The sequence below is a fragment of the Vulpes vulpes genome, chromosome 15 (genome assembly GCF_048418805.1).
Source record: "Vulpes vulpes isolate BD-2025 chromosome 15, VulVul3, whole genome shotgun sequence".
NCBI classification, from domain to species: Eukaryota; Metazoa; Chordata; class Mammalia; order Carnivora; family Canidae; genus Vulpes; species Vulpes vulpes.
This window is the reverse complement of record NC_132794.1, coordinates 87,257,307-87,276,676: the sequence shown is the minus strand read 5'-3', so window position 1 is coordinate 87,276,676 and position 19,370 is coordinate 87,257,307. Positions and strand designations below refer to the sequence as shown.

Here is a 19,370-nt window from a genome sequence, read left to right as displayed (position 1 = left end):
GCCCAGGGCATGATCCTGGGGTCCCGGGATCGAGTCCCACATCGGGCTCCCGGCTTGGAGCCTGCTTCTCCCTCTGCCTGTGTCTCTGCCTCTCTCTCTCTCTCTCTCTCTCTCTCTCTCCTTCTCTCTCTATCATGAATAAATAAATAAATCTTAAAAAAAAGAATAGTTCTCTAAAGCAGAATGAAATGATGTAAGTCATACTTAAGACTTGCTTACTTATGCCAATCAAATGTTCTAGTATCAGTGACCTAGATATAAAAAAAAAATTTCTCACCTTGACTTAAGAGAACCCTATGGTGAATCCTTTTTGACAAAAGAAAGGATGCTTTAATTTTTTAAAAATTTTTTTAAGAAAGGATGCTTTTATCCAGTAAGTACCCCCTAAATATTTTAAGCTTAGTATTTTTCGTTTTCTTAAAATTATGCCTCTTTGCTTTTGTATTTCTTGGCCTCTTCTAGATATATGTATATTTTGTTATAGCTGGAAACTGACCTCTGTCACAAATGCATTTTCTACTCAAGTATTTTCTTCTTGAACATGATAACGAACTCAGTTGTTTTTGGACAAAACCAGTGCCACAGCCCTTCACAGTTAGCCAATGCATGACAGCTTGGCCATCACTTCATAGAACTTCACTTTTCTTATCAAAAAATGAGAGGTTGAGCTCTATGCTTCCTGAGGGCCAAGAGTGATTCTCCTGGTTCTTTTGTCAACAATAATCCAGAAATGTATGGAGACTAAACATGTAGTTTCTGCTGCATGCACAGCTAATTAGAGAACCACAGTATCTTTGGCTCTTCCTTCATTTGATAACTCATGGGACTTCAGAGTGTTCTGCTCAAATTTATCTAACCTGAGACCCTCCATTGGGCTCCCATAGGTGTTGGCAGGAATCTGGCTGTGGCCTCTTTTTGTTCTGTCTTAGAAAACAACAACAAACAACAATGGGCAGGAGAAAGTTAAGAGAGCTGAGACTGCCTCCCACAGCAAAGCCACTGAGCACCAGTGACAAACGGGCTGGAGCTAGAGAGCTGGAGAAGCAGCTTGAGGGGCAGCAGGTGGTCCTGCCTCTGTGTTTGAGATCAGACCCTTCTTCCATCGTGCTAACCTGTGACTGATGTACAGGATGGCCAGAGCAAAGTCACATTTCTTCTGGGGGCTGTTTCCATAGAGGTCTGCAGATCATTATTTCCTTGGTTTCCAAGGAGGCTCAGAGAGAGGAGGTGATGAAGAGTTGCCAGTAGAATCTCCTCCTGTGTTCTGGTCATCTTATTTCTCTTCAGTGTCCTTTAATGAGGTTGTTTGCCCACAGACAATGAGAGAAAGGCCCCAGCTGACCTTGGCACTGAGCCTCTAACTCCCTTCTGCTACTTCTTGCTTTCTGCCTCCCAGGTTTTCTGCTACCCTCCTGTACCCCAAGACCTGAGCTGCCATGGTCCAGGGGAAGGAGCTCTTGTCTTCTCTGACATTGGCACCCACTAAAGGCATGGCTTTCCCATTTAATCTGCTACCCAGAGGTCCTAAGCGGTCAGCCCACCAGCCAAATCTGGTCTGCAGATGTGTTTTGTTTGTTTTGTAGTGCTCACATTTTTAAACTCGCTGCCAACATTTGAAAAAATCAGATTTCCAATAAAAATCCGGAACTCTGGCTCCTCTTGGAAAGTTGGGGGATCTGGCCATGCCGGTCGGTCCAGCATTTCCATGTGGCAACAATCCATGCAGTTGCATAAGGATGGGTCAAACTCCGGAGCACGCGCTCTACGGTTTGTCACAGGCCCCGCTCCCCCTAATCGTCTCTCAGCCAGCCTCTTGCACTCTGATGTATTACTTGCCTGGCCCACCAGCTCTGGTGTCTGAGTTTGCGCACTGGGCCAGGGGGTAAAGGATACCATCCTTGGGCCCTACATCTGGTCCCATGGCACTGGCCACACCTCTTCTCTCTTCTCCATCAAGGAGGGTTCCAGAGCTTCAACTGTTGCCTAGAAATATGAAAGAAGATCCCTCTTCTGGAGGCTCTTTTTTTGAACGTTCAGTGTTTGGCACCTCCTGGCAATACAGCATGCTATGTCTGGGGCTCTGCTTGGCACTGGGGAAAATACAGAAAAAGGCAGATGGAACATGCTCAGTGTCTTAGAGGGGGCATTTTATGGCTCAGCAAATGCACTGGCATCAGACAGAACAGGTTCTTTGTGCCCTTGTGAATCAGTGGGATGGGACCATTGGTAGATATGAACCTCTTTGAAACAAAAGGGGCCATATACTTCACTGACATTTACTACCACCCAGAAAAACCCTAATCACCTTACCTATGTTACCTCTCTTTACCTATGTTGTCTCTTAAAGGTGGAGCCATTGCTTTGTAGTTCTCCTTGAACCAGGCCTTTCTACCCAGAAAGGTCAGACAAAGACAGGCCATGGAACTCTGTGGTCCTTTCTGCTTCTCTCCTCCCGTTCCCTCAAGAGAGCTTGGGTTGGTCTTTCCTTCTTTGATTTCCTGAGTTCCCTGCTACTCTTTCTGTGACCCAATCCATGGGCCTCACCCTTTGAGACATCTGAAAATCTTTATTGGTCATTTGGTCATCTGTACAAAGGTCATATGATAAACCCATTATAAGATTTTCTATGAGGACAGACGGGTGCCTCTTCTGAAGAACTTTCTACTGCGGAGTGAGAATCCTACCCCTCGAGGCTTAGGTAACCGTTTCTTTGGTAACCCTTTCTTCAGTTTTCACTTCCTACTCTGTTCTTGTCACATCATATAGGACAGAGCCACAAGGCAAAGACCGAGTGCTGGGGGCTAGACCCTCCCAGCTCTACTGTGTACCAGCTGGTGACTGCAAATCAAGTGCTTTGCCTCATCAAACCTTGGTTTCCTCATCTGTAAAATGGGGACACAATAACCATACCTCACCCTACACAGGTGCAGTGAATATTGGCTGGAATAATATATGCAAACATTAGCCTTTCCCGTTCAGTCTAACTCAGATGAGTGTATTTGTTAAGTGTGTGTCCCGAACACTGCACAGGGGAAATATACAGGGTACTGTCTCTACCCAAGGAGTTAAGTGTCTTGTTAGGGATAATGGACTTGGTTCACAAATAGTTATACTGTGGGCATGGTATGATGGGGTCCAGGAGCTCCTTGAGAGGAAGGACTGGATATGGTCTGGTTTTCTATCTCTGGCCCCTGGTATAATGCCTGGCACAGAGAGATGCCCCATAAGAGCTTGTTGAATGAGGGAACAAATGAATGAATGAGCCATGAGTGAGGTGTAAATGAAGCACAGAAGAGGGGGTTGCCTTTGCCTTCATGGAGGAAGTAGAGCTAGGCCTTGAAGGATTTTGACTAGGGTTGTAGCTGGAAGGGTTGTGCATTGCAGGTGGAAGGCAGAGCTTGAATGCAGTCACGGAGAGGGAGGTTGGCATTGAGAACCAAGCGGTTCAGGGTGCCTGGCAGGGGGTGGAACATGGCAGGTGGGGGAGAGAAGATGGAAGGATGCATTGGGATCGCATTCTGGTGGGACTTGGGGTGAGGCCCTAGGGCTCTCCCCCCGTAGGATGACCTCTTCCCCACCCCAGGGCCCACAAAGTCTTTACCCCTCACCATCTGCCTTTCCCTCAAACTGCCACCCCTTCTCTGGGAAGCCCCCACACACCCATAGCTCTTCCTTTTCTCCCAGGCTGGGCAGTGAGCTCTGTGAACTATTATCTGTCTGTATGCTGCCAGTGCCCAGGTTCCTGTGATGTTCACCAAAGTTGCTGAGTAAACAACTCTTCACAAAGGCAAAATTCTATTTCCCCCAGACTCAGCATGTTACCATTAATCTCATTATTTTTCGACTTAAATAGTTGGAAAATGATACCTCATTTTGCTTTTATTTTAATTTCTCAGGGGTAAGCTTCTATAAAGTTACCTACCAGTTAGATTTTTTTCTTCTATGACGTGTTCACCAACTTTCTTTATCCAATGCCTATGGGATACAGAGTTTTTCTCAATGATTTGCATGAGCTATTTGGATAATATAGATAGTACTCATGGTTACCTTCAATGCAGACATTTCCCCATCTGGGTGATTTGTTTCCAGTTTGGGGGATTGTCTTTCTGATACACAAATGTTCTAAAGTTTTTGAAGTTGAGTGTGTCAAACCAAATTTTCTTATGCTACTGAACTTGTAACATTTTTCCTACTGTAGCTTTGAGAAATAACCTGTTTTCTCTAATGTTTTCCTATGGTTTGTTTGTTTACACTCTTTCAATCCATTTGGGTATTTTTGAGGGTAGGTTGATACCCCTCCCCCTAATTTCTGAATAGTAATCTCAACACTGTCTACTGCATATTCTTTCTGATGGTTTGGTGATGTGTCCTTTATCATGTAGTGTGTGTTTTTATCACATACTGTTAGTATTTGCACCTGTGTGTCTTGTCATGTCAGTTTCTTCATGTGTTTAATATTTGGCGGGCTGTATCCTTCCTCATCACCCGTGCTCTGGGTTTTTTAGAAATATTTTCAATAATCTCACTAGTTCATTCTTCTAGGTGAGTCTATGGATCACTTTTCTACAAAAATCTAAGAGAATCCCAATAGAATCTTCTTCCAATTTGGATCATGGATATGTTAAAACTGTAACTTCCTTTGGAGAAACTGACACAGTTGCATTTTTTACTCATTCCATCCAGGAACATGGAATGTTTCTTCTTCACTTACTGTTATCTTTACAAATTGCAATAAAATGTATAAATCTCCCAGTGCAGTTATACACATTTCCTGTTAAAGTTACCCCAAGTTTCTTATGTTGACCATTCTAATGGGTTGTCTGAAACATTCCTTTCCACTGGCATATTTCAGCATGATGACTGTGAAAGGGAGTGCTTTTATCACCTATCAGGGCAGACTTGGGCTTTCCTCCACCCCCTCCTCTTGCCAGCTGCACACTGAACACACCAGCTTTAGGTGTGCCATCATCTAAAGAGCACCCTCCTCTCCATCACAATGGTCTACCCACTTCACGATGTCATCACTTCTTGATTGGAGTCCAACCTCAATGTCCACTGGGTTCCCTTGCCTCCCTCCTTTCCTGCTTGCCAGGCCCATCCCACACCTGGGGACACATCATCTAAGAAGATGGAGTTTGTGTTTTAGAGGGTGTCATGGAGGCAGGCAGTTAACATGCAAGCACATAATAAACAAGATCATTGCTGATAATGCTCACTGAACCCTGAAGGGAACAAATGGGGACTGAGAAGTTTCTTCCAAAATCTTCCTTTTATGCATTCAGATTATAAGTCCAAATTTTGGCCCTCCACATCTGAGGGGAGGATTTAATTGGTGTTCCATCGTGCTCCTTGGTTCTTGCTGCCCCACCGTCAGCTGTGAATACTGTGGTTCTAAATTTCTACCCCCATGCCTCTCTAGTGCTCCCACACCTGACCACTGCCTGCTTTAGAAACAGACCTCTTCAGAAGCTTCTAGAAACCTATGTGTGGGAGAAGCCCCAAATTGCCCCATATTATAAAGGCTGTCAGTGGAGGCAAAGGGGCCTGGCATTGCCTCTGGGTTTTGCCTCTTACTAGCTTTGTGACTGAGGGTGAGTTATTTAGAGTCAATAGAGATAGTAGTAATCATAGTAATAGCTAACTGAGTGCTGGTTTGGGGCGAGGTATTGTTCTATGCCTTGCATGTATTATTTCTCTTAATCTTCATAATGACCCATGAGGTGAATCCTCTTCTCCTCATTTTATGGATGAGGAATCTGAAAGAGAAAGAGGTTAAGTGACTTGTTTAATTTCACACAGCTAGTAAGTGGTGAAGTAAAGGCTAAATCCTAAGCACTCTGACCCTGGAGCCTGCGCTGTAGGTCCACCTTGCAAACCACCTGATTTGGCTGAACCTGGGTAAACAGAGATCAGGTAGGTGGTAGGTAGGCTGTTATATTCATGCTCCCTGACAGACCTCACCTGGCACAGTCATTCCCTAGTACCATCCTCTCTCTGCCTCAGTGACTCTAGCCTTGGGTGTGTGATTTGCTTTGGCCAGTAGAAGACTAGAGAGCATGGTGTAAGCAGAAGCTTTTACAAACCACTGGCACTTTGGGACTCATCATTTTGGAATGCTGCCTCTTGGAAGCATCTGCTGATAGGAAGCCCAACAGAGCCATGCTGTTAGGAAGCCCAAGAGGGGCCACATGGAAGACAGCCAACGCCCCAGACATAGGGCTCCACGTGAGCCACTATGGTCATCCCTCAGCCATTTGAGCTATCCCAGCTAAGGCCTCAGACACTGTGGAGCACAAGCCAGTGCCATTTGTTCTGTGCCCCACTTCCTGGCCCACAGAATCAGAAGCAGGAATAAAATGGTTATTTTAAACCACTCTGTGGAGAGGGATAATTTGCTATGCAGCAATAAGTGATGGAAACAGCCAAGGTCAGGTGGGTGTGAAAGATATGAGCCATGTGTATGAAAGTACCTAGAGTCCAGGCTCAGGAGAGGCTTGAAGCCAGGTGAGCAAAAGGTAGGTATTACTTCAAGATCACACCTAAGGGGCAGCCTGGGTGGTTCAGCGGTTTAGCGCCACCTTCAGTCCAGGGCATGATCCCGGAGACCCAGGATCGAGTCCCACGTCAGGCTCCCTGCATGGAGCCTGCTTCTCCCTCTGCCTGTGTCTCTGCCTCTCTCTCTGCCTCTCTCTGTGTCTCTCATGAATAAATAAATAAAATCTTTAAAAAAAATAAAAATAAAAATAAAAAAGATCACACCTAAGCAAAAGGTCTGGCATAGTTGTAACAACAATCAGGGACCAGGAAAAATGCAGGTGCAGGCATTCAGGATAGGTGGAGGGTCCAACACCAAGCAAAATGGATGTCTGGCTGGAGGCTCTGGAAAGAGAGCGCTCAAATCGTCATGGTTAAGAAGCCTCCCCGGGACTCCTGGGTGGCTCAGCTTTGGCTCAGGGTGTGATCCTGGGGCCCCGGGATAAAGTCCCATATCGGGCTCTTCACAGGGAGCCTGCTTCTCACTCTGCTATGTCTCTACCTCTCTCAGTGCCTCTCATGAATAAATAAATACAATATTAAAAAAAAAAGAAGCCTCCCATGAGCTTCCTCCTGGAGTGGGAGCAAATTCTGAAGACTCATCAGTCAATGGCTGGACATAGGTGGGAGCCAGGTAACTGGCTGGAGAAGAGAGGGCTGGACCTGGGAATCACCTACCCCAAACTGTCTGAGAGATGATTCTGATGGGCCCTCTCACTTCTCAGCCATGAGTTTTCCCACCTTCCATCTTTTTTTTTTTTTTTTTTCCCACCTTCCATCTTGCTGAGATGTGGACTCATTACTTTTTCTTTCCATGGTCAGAACAGAAAAGCAGAAAAAACAACTAGACCACAACTTCTCCCTCTGCAGAAACATGACTATGTTTCTTGCTTTCCCAGTGGGGAAAGGTTTTCCTGGCAGCTGCTTGTGTGTGGGTGTGCATATGTGTACATACGTGGGTGCACATGTGCACGACAAAGTGCAGAGCACATGTTCATAGGCATTTGTGTGCTATACTATAGGTCGTCTTTTAGAAAATCCCTTTATTTCCTGATTATAAAAGTGATCACAATTTAGAAATTACAAAAAATATATAAGAAAATGAAATTCACCCAAAAATCACCAGCCAGAGATCATGATGATGAGTATTGTGGGTATTTCCGCCAGGCTCCCACCCCTCATCTTTTTTGCGTGTGCTTTTTCAAAAAGAATGGGATCATAGCCGGTTCTATTGGAATCACCCTGGGCATTATTTCTTTATCTGTTTTTTGACTCACAATATGAACATTTTTCCCACTTAGTAAACTCTCTTCTAAAACAGTTTATGAGGGTTACATGGTGTTCCATTACATAGTAATTCATTTTACCACCTCCCTATTGGGGGTGTGGTTATTACAGTCTTTATTATAAAAATATGGAGATAAAACAATCTTTGTCTTTATCATCAATCAGTTTCTTAGTGCCAATATCTAGAAGTCATATTCTTGGGTCAAAGTCATTTTACTGCCTATTTTGTTACATCTTGCTAAATTACCTCATAAATGTTACCAATTTATATTCCTCCTCCACCAGCAGTGTATAAAGAATTCCCTTTTTATTACACACTTGCTGATATTAAATCATTTCATTAACAAAAGCTGGCAATGATCTTTTAACTCATTTTCCCTTTCCCTTCTGTAGCATTTGAAATTTGGCATAGATATAAAAATTACTTGGCACTGAATTGCTTAGGATTACACATTGATTACCATAGTGGTGAGCAGGTGTTTCTTGCACTGAAAGAGGTGGGCAGATATTTCATCCATTGGCCTGGCCTGAGATGCTCACTTGGACCACACTTACACAGGTTTAGGGTAGGGGACAACAGTTGTGAGCACAGGTTCTGGAGTCAGATGGGCTAGGCTTGGAATGCAGACTTGGTCACTACCAGCTGGTGACCTCCAACAAGTTACCCCTGACCCTCCGTTTTCTCTTCTGTAAAAGAGGAAGAATATTACTTATTCATGGGATTGCTGTGCATATTACATATGACCGAAGGGCATGGCAAATTAAGACTGCTTAAGACATGGTTGTGAGGATAAGACTCAAAAGCTCTGCACAGGCTGGCTGTGCATTCCTCAGGCATCAGCTCTTGCCACGCTGCCCTCAGCCCTGGCTCTAGCCACACGGGACTCATTTTCCTTCCTTGGGACGTTTTTACTTACTGAGTTTTTGTTTGCTTGCTTGTTTTGTTTTTGTTTTTGTTTTTGTTTTGCTAGAATGCTCTCCCCAGATGGAGGTCCCTCTTTCATCATTTAGGTCTCAGCTCAAATGCCATCTACTCAGAGATGCCTTCCCTGGGCTCTCATCTCCCATTGCTCTTTCATAAAACTGTTTTAATTTCTTCAAAGTGCTTAATCCCTTCTTGGAATGATCTTATTGTGTATTGTTGATTTTTATCCCCTGCACAAGAGCCATGAAGGCACCATGAAGGTAAGCCCTGGCTGTCCTCGCTTCAGGAACCCGGCCCAGTGCTGCCAAAGCAGACTCTCAACCAATATTTATTGAATGAATGGACTAGTAATAAAGTGATTTTTAGGATCACCTTGTGCTAGAGATTTTTAAAAAAATTATTATTAGAGTTTCGTGGTAGAAACTTACCTCTGGTAGGTTAGAGGGTATTCAAAGTGAGTAAATGGAGAGCGTAGGTTGTCCTGGCAGGATTACTTTAGCATATGATGTATATTAAAGGATTTGACACCAGACTTCTGGAGAGAATCTCAACCTTCCCACCCAAGGCTGTGGGTCTCCAGTCCTCACTTAATTGCTCTAAGCCTCAGTTACCCTGCATGTAAAATGGGAATGATAGCACCTGGGGTGGGGGTTGGCTTGAGGATTAAATAGATTAACATAGTACCTGCAAACAATAAACACTTTAAAAATGGTAATTACTTTTGTGTTTAAGAAAACCAAGAACAAAATAATGTTAGGCTCTACAAATGAGGGATGGAAAGAATAAATGATATCAAGTTTTGGGTATAATACCACAGTAATGAATATTAATTCATAGTCACTATGCATGAGCATATATTTGAATAAGCAATCTTGATCTGTGGAACAAGGCTCTGTCCTCTTGGGCTTTAGAAAAGCCCATCTCTTTCTGCCTAGATGTCTTTCAATGTATATAGCTAATATTTCATTAATTATGGTGGAGGAGTGTTGTGTATACATCAATGTCTCATATGATGCATATAATTAAGCTACTTTTTGTTGGGAGCGGAAGAAAATTGGGCTTTCCCAAAGAAAAGCAGCTTGCTCCCAAAGTTGCTAACAGATTGCTTCTTAATTGAACTTGGGAGGTGAATTATATGGTGAATTAGAAAAAAGAACAACTCTGAATTTAGTGAATTGTTCCATAAAGGAAACTGTGGGATTGAATTGCAAATGCTGGATAGAAACATTTCATCCTGGCCCCATGCATCACGGGCCGTTGACCTCCGCTGTGTTTCAGTGAGAGCGTGAACAGGCCTGTAGCTCTCTTTTCAAGGCCTGGAGGGCATTCTTTCCCAGAGACCAGCTGTAAGCCTGGGTTTCTTATGCAAAGGAGACGTTTGAATAAGCCCCTGTGACTAATGAAATCTACAAGGTCTTTGCATATCCTCTCACTGAAGAGGTAATTAACCAAAGATCAAATACGGGCATATATACGGGTTTTTTTCCAAATATTTTTTGTCTTGCAATTATACGGAAAAATATATCACCCCCACCACCACCATGCTCTTACCCCACTGTCCCCCTGTCTGCGGTAGGCTGTATTTCTCTTCCTGGTTCTCTGGCGCCCACGGCCCCAGTTCCAGCCACAGTCACACCTGTCTTACTCATTTGCTAGCTTTTACTGGAAGAGAGCAACATTTTCCATTGATGTAGATGTGAGAAATGACTTTTTTCGTGTTTGATGTCTTTTTCCAGTCCCACATCTTTCATGCTCTGTGAGCTTGGGAAGGAAGAGTTTGGTTGTAAGAAAATATCTTGAGCTAAGCCTTCCTCTTACGGGTTCCATGAGTAGTGAATCTCAACCTTGGCTGCACCTTAGAATCACCTGAGGAGCTTTGGAAAATCCCGAGGCCCAGCCCAGGCCCAGACTGATTAAATATGAACCTATGTGGAATGGGACCCGGCATCAGTGTTTGTCTAAAAAGCTTCCTAGGTGATCGCAAATCGCAAGATAGGTTAAGAACCATTGTTCCAAGAATATCTGCTTCCCCTGTTTCCATAAAACCTGATGAAGACAGATTTTCCCATCCATTAGGCCAAGTTAGAAAAGACTGAGTTATCTTTTTAAGCACCATCTACCCGATTCAGCCATCCATCCATCATTCCATTTATCCATCCATCCCGTAATTTATTGAGTGTCTGCTATGTGCCAGGCACAGTGCTGGCTGTTCATCGTTGGACAAGACAAGGTCCCTTCCATCAAGATGCTGAAAAACTAGAAACCAGACTCAAGGATCAACTGAATGGACAGGAGATACCGATACCTTGTGATCAGAGATGTGAATTAGCCCAGCCACTGCAAAGTGCACAGAGCAGAGTGCTTCTTACCTGGGAGGAGCAGCAAGGCAGTGTCCCAGGGAAAGTAGGGTCCCACCTGAAACTTGAAGCATAAGGAGGATTTGGCCAGGTAAAGAGGTGGATGTGGCTGAGGAAAATAGAAATCAAGGTGCTATAGGTAGCTGAGTGGGGTGGGTGAGTGGGAGTAGGAGAAGTAGCAGGAAGCCCCAAGGCACCAGGTGGAGGAGGCCTCAAGGGATGAGAACTCATCCCAAGGGCAGTGGGGAGCCTCAGGTAGAGTTTCCTCCGGGAGAATTGGCAAACCACATTAAATCCAGGTAGATCCCGGGCTCGGCTGTACTGGAAGCATGAGATTTGCTGCCCTTCTAAGAAAAAAAGTCTGTAGTCTCCTGCTGGTAAGGATGTTAGTGGAAGGATTTGTGTTCTTAGCTCACCAGGCCCCCAGGCTCTCACAGGCCTCCTGGGGGGGAAAAAAATGCCATGGGTCCCTTGGGAATAACCAACCTCTCCCAGGTACCCTACCTATTCTTGGTCTTTTTGGTCCTGACAGGCAAGTCACTTCACCTCTTGGAGTCTTGTTTCCTTCCTGGAAAATGGGGATGTTTATGGCACTTTTGTCATTATGTCTTTAGGAGGCTAGAATTATGAAACTCAATATGAGAAGAACATTTAGCACTGTTCTTAGCACATGTTCAGCTCCATAACTGGCATTTAGTAAATGCTGATTCTTCGCCCCCGCTTCACCCTCCCACCTACTAGGGAGCACCTTCTTTTCCCCTCAACTCCAGGGCTTTAGCTCCTGTTGTAACTCCAAGTTCCGGGGCCAGGTGGATCAGAAGTTGTCCACTCCTGCCCTCCTCTGCCTGCTGCACAGCTGAGTGAGTATCAGTCTCTGCTGCTTTTGCACCCTCAACTGCAGCCTACAGCTAACCTTGAACCCGGGCTGTGCTCACGTATCCTTACAGGTTTAATATTTTTGCCTCCCCCCACCCCTTTCGCAGGAGCCAAGCACATCTAAATTTACCAACCCTTCATGCTGGGCTAATGCTATGTGGAATCTCCTTTCAAATGCCAGCCCCTGAGTCCCCCTCCTGTCCACTACTAATAAACCTGGTCATATTCAAAGCTGGCACAGTTACAAAGCCCTCTCATGTCCTCTGGCTCTCGTCTAGATCCCTTGGAATAAAAGCCAAATCCTGAAAATGGCACCAGATGAGCTAACCCTCCAGACCCTCCACTGCTCTCTGGCCTCATTGCCTACTACCCTGTTGCTCACCCATTCCATTTCACCTACCACCTCCCTACCACCAAGCACACTCCCACCGCAGGGCCTTTGCACTTGTTGTGTTCCTTAGTTTGAAAAGTCCTGCCCTAGTCTTCTGTAGAGTCTCTCCTTCACTCTCTTCAGGCTTGTGCTTCTCTATCTCCCACGAGACAGCAAGCCCTTATCCCTAGCATTCACTGTTCCCCTCACCCTTATTTATTTTCTTTATGGTGCTTTTTGGCAACTGACTTGAATATTTAGTTGACTATTTGCTTATTGTTTTCTCCCCCTACCCTCCATCAGGATATAATTTCCATGAGGTCAGGGTAGTGTTTGTTCTGTGTTGTATCCTGAGCAGCAGAAACAGCATCTGGCGTGTAGCAGGTGTTGGATAAATATTTGTTGAATGAGTTAGTGCCTAAACAAACCCATTGCCTCATTTTGTCTTCAAAACAAACAGCCCATTTGACAGATGAAAAACTGCAAATGCCCAAGGTCTGAGCCACAGTTACACAGCAAAGACACAGCTAGTCCCGGAGCCTGGGCTTCGGGCTCCCCGTCACTCCACACATGCCACATTCCTCTGTTGGCCAGCAATTTTCATACCATCAGGATTTCCCCGGACCTTTAGCCCGAGAGGAAATGATATCACAGCTGGAAGAATACCCAGAGGCTGGGAGCTGGCCGCCAACGCCCCAGCAGCTGCAGGGAGTGTGAGCGGATTCCGAGTTGGCAGAAAGGCAGTGGACCGGGCGGGATGGAGGCTCACAAAAATGTCAGCGCACGCCTGGTCTCCCGCCAGTGTCATAGGTTGGGCTGCGGGGCTGCAGGGCCATCTCCCTCAGTTGTCTGGAGCCAGGTCACTGGGTCGCGTGTTTGGGATCCCACCGAGTCATTGCAGGTCGTCTATGAGCTGTGTGGCCCAGGAAAGATCATCAGGCTGGGGGATCCCGTCCTGAGCCCCGAGCTTTCCATATGGGCTGACAACCTGAGGCTAACCGTTCTGTGTCTTAGCGTTCTCCTCTGTAAAATGGGGTTGTGTCTGCCACAGAATGTTCCGATGAGGGTCAAAGGAGATACGGAGAGACAGCTTTGCAGGCTGCAAATTTCTAAACAAATGCAAGAAATGATTTTGTATAAGCAGATTGTCTAGTAGTTGCTTTGATGTGGTTTCGTATGTGCAATAGTCTCTCCTGGGCATAGGCTTTGCCCTCAGATCTGCTCCCCCGTGTCACAGCCCACCCAGTTGTTCAAACCCCAAAGGTGGGAATCCTTGGGGACCCCTCTCAATCCCTTGTATCTAATCCATCAGCCTCCCTGCTTCCCTGCCTGCAACTATATTCCTGAAATCCCTGTGGATCCCGCCTCCCTCTCTGCCTGGTTCCCCCTTGTCCCTCAGTCCCTCCGTGTGGGCCACATCACATATTTAAGAGCAGCACTGACAACAGCGTAGGCCTGCATTCCACACCAGGGGACCCCGGAAGGGAGTGTCCTGTTTACATTTGGGCTTCCTAATGGGGGTGAGGGTGAGGAAGCTGGCTTCGGCTTGACTCCGGGATTTGCCTCTGAACTCTGTGTATTTCACTGCATGTACCCTGGAACTGACGGGCGGGGGAGAGTCAGATATTTCTAACTTGTGAATTATGTGCATGATTATGAGAAAGTAGGTTCTTTTCTGCCCTAGCATCTAGAACAGAGCCCAGCACGCGGTAGGCACTCAGCCAACTCTGTTATCGAATCCTTACCCATCTGCCAGGGATCCTGGTCAGCCCCCAGGCCACCAGGTTTTCTCCTTTATCTCTTGGTGTTCCGACAAGGGAGGCTGACGTGTCCTCACGCTTCTGTTCTTCCTGGTTCCTTCAGGTGGGCTCGAGGAGCGGCCGCGTGAAAGCTGGCAGAGTGCTGCAGCCGCGAACGCCAGCAGCAGCGAGGAAGCTGGAAAGGGTAATGTGGGGCCCTACCAGGTCTTTGGGCCTTTTTTTTTTTCTGTGTTAAATTCCACATAACATAAAATTTCCATTTCAACCATTTTAATGTGTGTAACTTAGTGACATTAAGTACATTCACAATGTTGTACAACCATCCCGCTGTCTTGTTCCAGCATCACCCCAAAGGAGATCCCACACCCACGAAGCAGTCATTCCCCCTTTGATACCTCTTTTTTTTTTTTTAGATTTTATTTATTTATTTGAGAGAGAGTGAGCGAGAGAGAGTGAGCGAGAGAGAGAGTGAGCAAGAGAGAGAGAGCTTGAGCTCGGGGAGGTGCAGAGGCAGAGGGAGAAGCCAGCTCCTCGCTGAGCAGGGAGCTTTCCGTGGGCCTCCATCCCAGGACCCTGAGATCATGACCTGAGAGGAAGGCAGACGCTTAACCATTGAGCCACCCCAGGTGCCCCAGCTTTGGAAACCTCTTATTCCACTTTTTACTTTTTACTTTCTATCTTAGTGGACTAGGAGCACCGAAGTCTGTGGGAATGAGGGAGCGTGTCCTTTTGTTGAGGATAGACTGGCTACCAAAGAAAGCCCTAGACGGGTGGCGTTTGGTTGCTCAGGGACTATATGGTCTTCAGCTAAACTCTGCCATTGAGGCTCATGACTCCTCTCACCAGTGCTTGGCTTGTGAGTTGCAGCCCCCAAGAGCAGACAGGAGGGATCATGAGTCCTTGGAAACTAGGAGTCTGACAGAACAAGTGGGCATGGGAGGCAAGGAGAGAAAATAAAGCTGGGATGGAGGCTGGGGAGGAGGGCGTAGCCCAGAGACCTTGAGGGCTGCAGGGGGAGGATCAGGTGAGGCTGTGGCCTGCTGTGGGCAGGGCCACCTGTCAGCAGGTGCCTGCCTGGAAGTGTTGTCTGCTATCTGCACACTGATGCTTACACATGGGTGCTGTCCTGTCCCGGTTCTAGCCTGGAGATTATGGATGGAGGTGTCTCCATGGAAGCATCACTGCCGGCAATGGCATTTCTTGTACATAAAATAAATGCAGAGCAAAGGGAATAATTTATTTTAATTGAAGTATAGTTGACAGTGTCAAAAGGAATATTTTTTAGTCTCTTCTAATCTGTAGTCAGATGCATTATCCATTGCCTCACTGACCCTGTCAAAAGGAATAATTTTTAAATGCCAGAATCCTTTTTTCAAGGATGGCCATGTAGGAATAAAATAGAAATCATTTGCCATGTTTTCACTTTAATGCTGTTTTATATTTGCCACATAAATATGCATATATATAATTTCACACAAATGCATAAATGTAATGATGTCATCATATCCCTTTTAAATGTTTTTTTTTTAAATTCTTTTCCTGGGGGATCCCTGGGTGGCTCAGCGGTTTGGCACCTGCCTTTGGCCCAGGGCTTGATCCTGGAGTCCCCGGATCGAGTTCCACGTCGGGCTCCCTGCATGGAGCCTGCTTCTCCCTCTGCCTATGTTTCTGCTCTCTCTCTCTCTCTCTCTCTCTCTCTCTCTGTGTGTGTGTGTGTGTGTCTATCATGAATAAATAAATAAATCTTTTAAAATAAATAAATAAATAAATTCTTTTCCCTTTTATTTGGCTACCTCCCTCCCTTCTTCTTTCTACATACTGCTCTTCTACCCTTCCCCAGGTAAAGCTGATGACTTTGTGTGCATCTTCCATATTTTTCTCATGCACATGTATTTATATAGACACTTACACAGGGATATAAACATGTATACAAATACAAGTTTCATCATTTTAAAAAGTGGGATCATATTCAATATGTATTTTTTATGAATCATACTTTTCTCCTTCAGCAGTACATCATGGGAAACCCCTTTAATGCACTTGTGATAACTTCAATTTATTCCTTTTTTTAAGATTTAATTTATTTATTCATGAGAGACACAGAGAAAGGCAGAGACATAGGCAGAGGGAGAAGTAGGCTCCCCACGGGGAGCCCAATGTGGGACTCGATCCCAGGACCCCAGGATCATGACCTGAGCCAAAGGCAGATGCTCAACCACTGAGCCACCCAGGCGTCCCAACTTCAATTTATTCTTTTGAATATTTTGCAAAATATTCCTGGCATGGATGGACCATAATTGATCCAATGATTCCCTTATCAATTAACATTCACCTCATTTCAAGTTTTTGTCATCACGAGCAATGCTACAGTAGACATTCCTGAACGTAGATCCTCACACGCTTGGGATGTTTTTAACAGGTGTTGCTAAAATGGGCTTCAAAGGGCAAAGCCATTCACATTTCCATAGCAACTTATGAATGTGCCCCTTTCACCATATCCTCTCTAGCACGAGGTGCTATTAGTGTTTTTAATAATGTAAACAGTAGTGTATTATTACTTAATTTGGATTTCCCTGACTGCTGATGACTTTGAGCATCTTTTCCTGCCTTTGCCAGTGATTTAGGGGTATACTTCTGTAATTTGCCTCTTCCTATCTTTTGCTTATTTTTCTGTTGGGTTGCTGATCCCCCTCTTATCAATTTGGCCTCTTTTAGAGAAGGGCAAATTCATTAGCTCCCATGCACCCACCTCCTCCCCCCTGCTTTTGATAAATGTGCATTCATTTCTCTATCTCATAGCATGTTGCTGGGACCATGTGCAGGGCTTCCTTTAAAATCTGTGGTTTCCTGCTTTGCTTTTTCAAAGTATTTTGGCTTGTGCTTTCTTAGACTCCCCAGACAACTGGTCATCTCAGTGGCACTTCATTTTGGCCACAGATGACCAGCACTTAGTGCTAACAATGGAGCATAGGGTGGGTGTGAGGATGAAACTAGAGGGGTTTGCTATCACTGCAGTGATATAGATGCCACGCCTGATTTTTTTTTTTGTTCCTAAGTGATTTATTGTTGCATAAGACCTCTCCCGAACCTAATGACTACAGTGATTTCTTATCTTTCATGATTCTGTGGGTTGACTGGGCTCTGTGGGGTGTTTCTTTGGCTGACATCAGCTGGGTCACTCACTTGACTGGCCTGGGTGGCCCTGGGTGGTCCAAAAAAAGTTCTAATCACATGTGCCTCCATGTGGCTCTTCTCTCCACATGGATTTCCATTTAGCTGTCTAAACCGAGATTTTTTTTACAGTATGGCAGCTGGCTTCTCAGAGGGAAGAAGCAGAAGCCACCAGTCCACTTAAGGCTTGAACTCAGAGTACCCAGAATGCTACTTCCGCCACATTCTATTGGTCAAACAAGCCAAAAGTCCTGCCCAACTGCAAGAAGAAAATAGATTCCACTCCTTAATGTGAAAAACAGCATGAGCTCACAAGGATAAGAGCTGTGGCTGTATTTAGAGACCAGATCCTGCCTTTTCTCTGCATCTTACCTGCCAACCAGCAATAGACATGTCAGGGTTCTTAGTATTTACTAATCTGTTGGTATAAAATGATTCAACTGAAAAAACCTAGACAGTCAGACACACTTGGGTTTGCACCCCAGCTTAGTCACTTAGTAGCTAGGACCTCATATAAGTGTTCATATGAGGTTTGGAGAGAATTAGAAATAATATTTATGCAAAGTGCACAGCCAAGTGTCTGGAATTTAAGAGGTGCTGGACGAATGTAGCTACTCCACTTTTTCCTCTCTACCTCCACCTCCAAGAACAATATTATCCAGCATTGGAAGTGTATCATCCACCTCTGGACTGGGATTCCACAGCTGTTCAACAGCTGCACAGAAACACAATTAAGGGAGACCGGAAGAAATAAGGGGGCTGCAGCTCATTAACATTCTGCCTCGGGTATGTTGGCTTGTGCATGATACCCACACTGCAACAAGAGATTTTTGGGGGACTTTTTAAGGAGGACAGTGAATGCACGCCCCCAGCCACCATGCCTCATATCCCTAACAGGGTCTAAATCTGTAGTCTGCAGACCCTCCAATGTCCCTGTTTTTTTTGTTTTTTTTTTAATATTTATTTATTTATTTACTCATGAGAAACACAGAGAGAGGGGGAGGCAGAGACGCAGGCAGAGGGAGAAGCAGGCTCCATGCAGGGAGCCCAACGTGGGACTCGATCCGGGTCTCCAGGATCACGCCCTGGGCCGAAGGCAGGCGCCAAACCGCTGAGCCACCTGGGCTGCCCCCGACCCTGGTTTTTTGGAAGAGGATAATGTTAAGGCGAAGCCAGTCTCTCCACTCCATATTGTAGCAGCAGATGGGCAGGGCCTTAAGCATCCTGGGCAAGCCTGATGACGAAGGAGACCCTTGGCATCCTCAGAGGTGAGCCGAGGGCAGGCTGTTCTAGTCCATCCCTCCAGCCTTCCCTCGATCTGATTCACCTCTCCAGGGCCTTGTCAGGCGCCAGCATGGGTGCCTCTTGTTTTTGTTTAAATTAAAGATAAGACAAATTGTGTCAATCTCAGATTCCCTTTTAATCATGACCTGACCCCCTCCCACCACCCCTAGAAAAAGAGACCGCCCAAGCAGGAGAAAGGATCTGAGGGAAGCCCCTCCACTCTGGCCCCTTGGCTTCAGCAGCGGTTTTATTTCCTGGCTTTATGTGGCTCCCCTCAGCCCTGACCAGAGGGATTTGTGCTCCCAGCTTTGGGAAAGGCTGGGGAGCTCATAGAATTGCTCGCTCAGCATTGCCCTGGCAGACCATTTGGTCTGAAGAGTCTCCCTCCCCTGGAGATGAGCGCTCAGCATGCATTTCAGGGCTGCTAATAGGATTAATGAAATGGAGTGTGTAACCGCTCCTCCAATGAAGCTGTGACTGTTCGATAGAGCCCGACTTCCAGAACCATATGCATAGGAGAGAATGGACCTTTCACTCCCAGTAACAGTTCCTAAGGGCTTTGTGCTGTAGGAATCACAATGGAATCTTGTTTTACCAGAGACCGCAAACTTGGGTACAAACAGAGCTACTCAGCACCTGAATCCTCGAACGTCACCAATGTCGGTGTATCTGGGTGGAACCACTGGACCTAACTTTAGGCATTCTTTCCAGGCTGTCCTCATATGTGGACTTGCTAGCAATTACTGGAGCTCACATGGAGCCCTTACCATGGCAGGTGTTTGACAATCATTATCTGGTTCAGTGTC

The 19,370-nt window shown here is 45.7% G+C and overlaps 1 protein-coding gene across 1 annotated transcript in view; it reads left to right on the top strand.

Annotated features, from left to right (window-relative positions):
- TLL2 (tolloid like 2) overlaps window positions 1–19,370 on the top strand; it is a 121,352-nt gene that overhangs the window by 35,861 nt on the left and 66,121 nt on the right. The window contains exon 3 of the mRNA XM_072739652.1: window positions 14,213–14,293. Within this exon, the coding sequence (XP_072595753.1) occupies window positions 14,213–14,293 (81 nt within the window). The remainder of the gene's footprint in view (window positions 1–14,212; window positions 14,294–19,370) is intronic.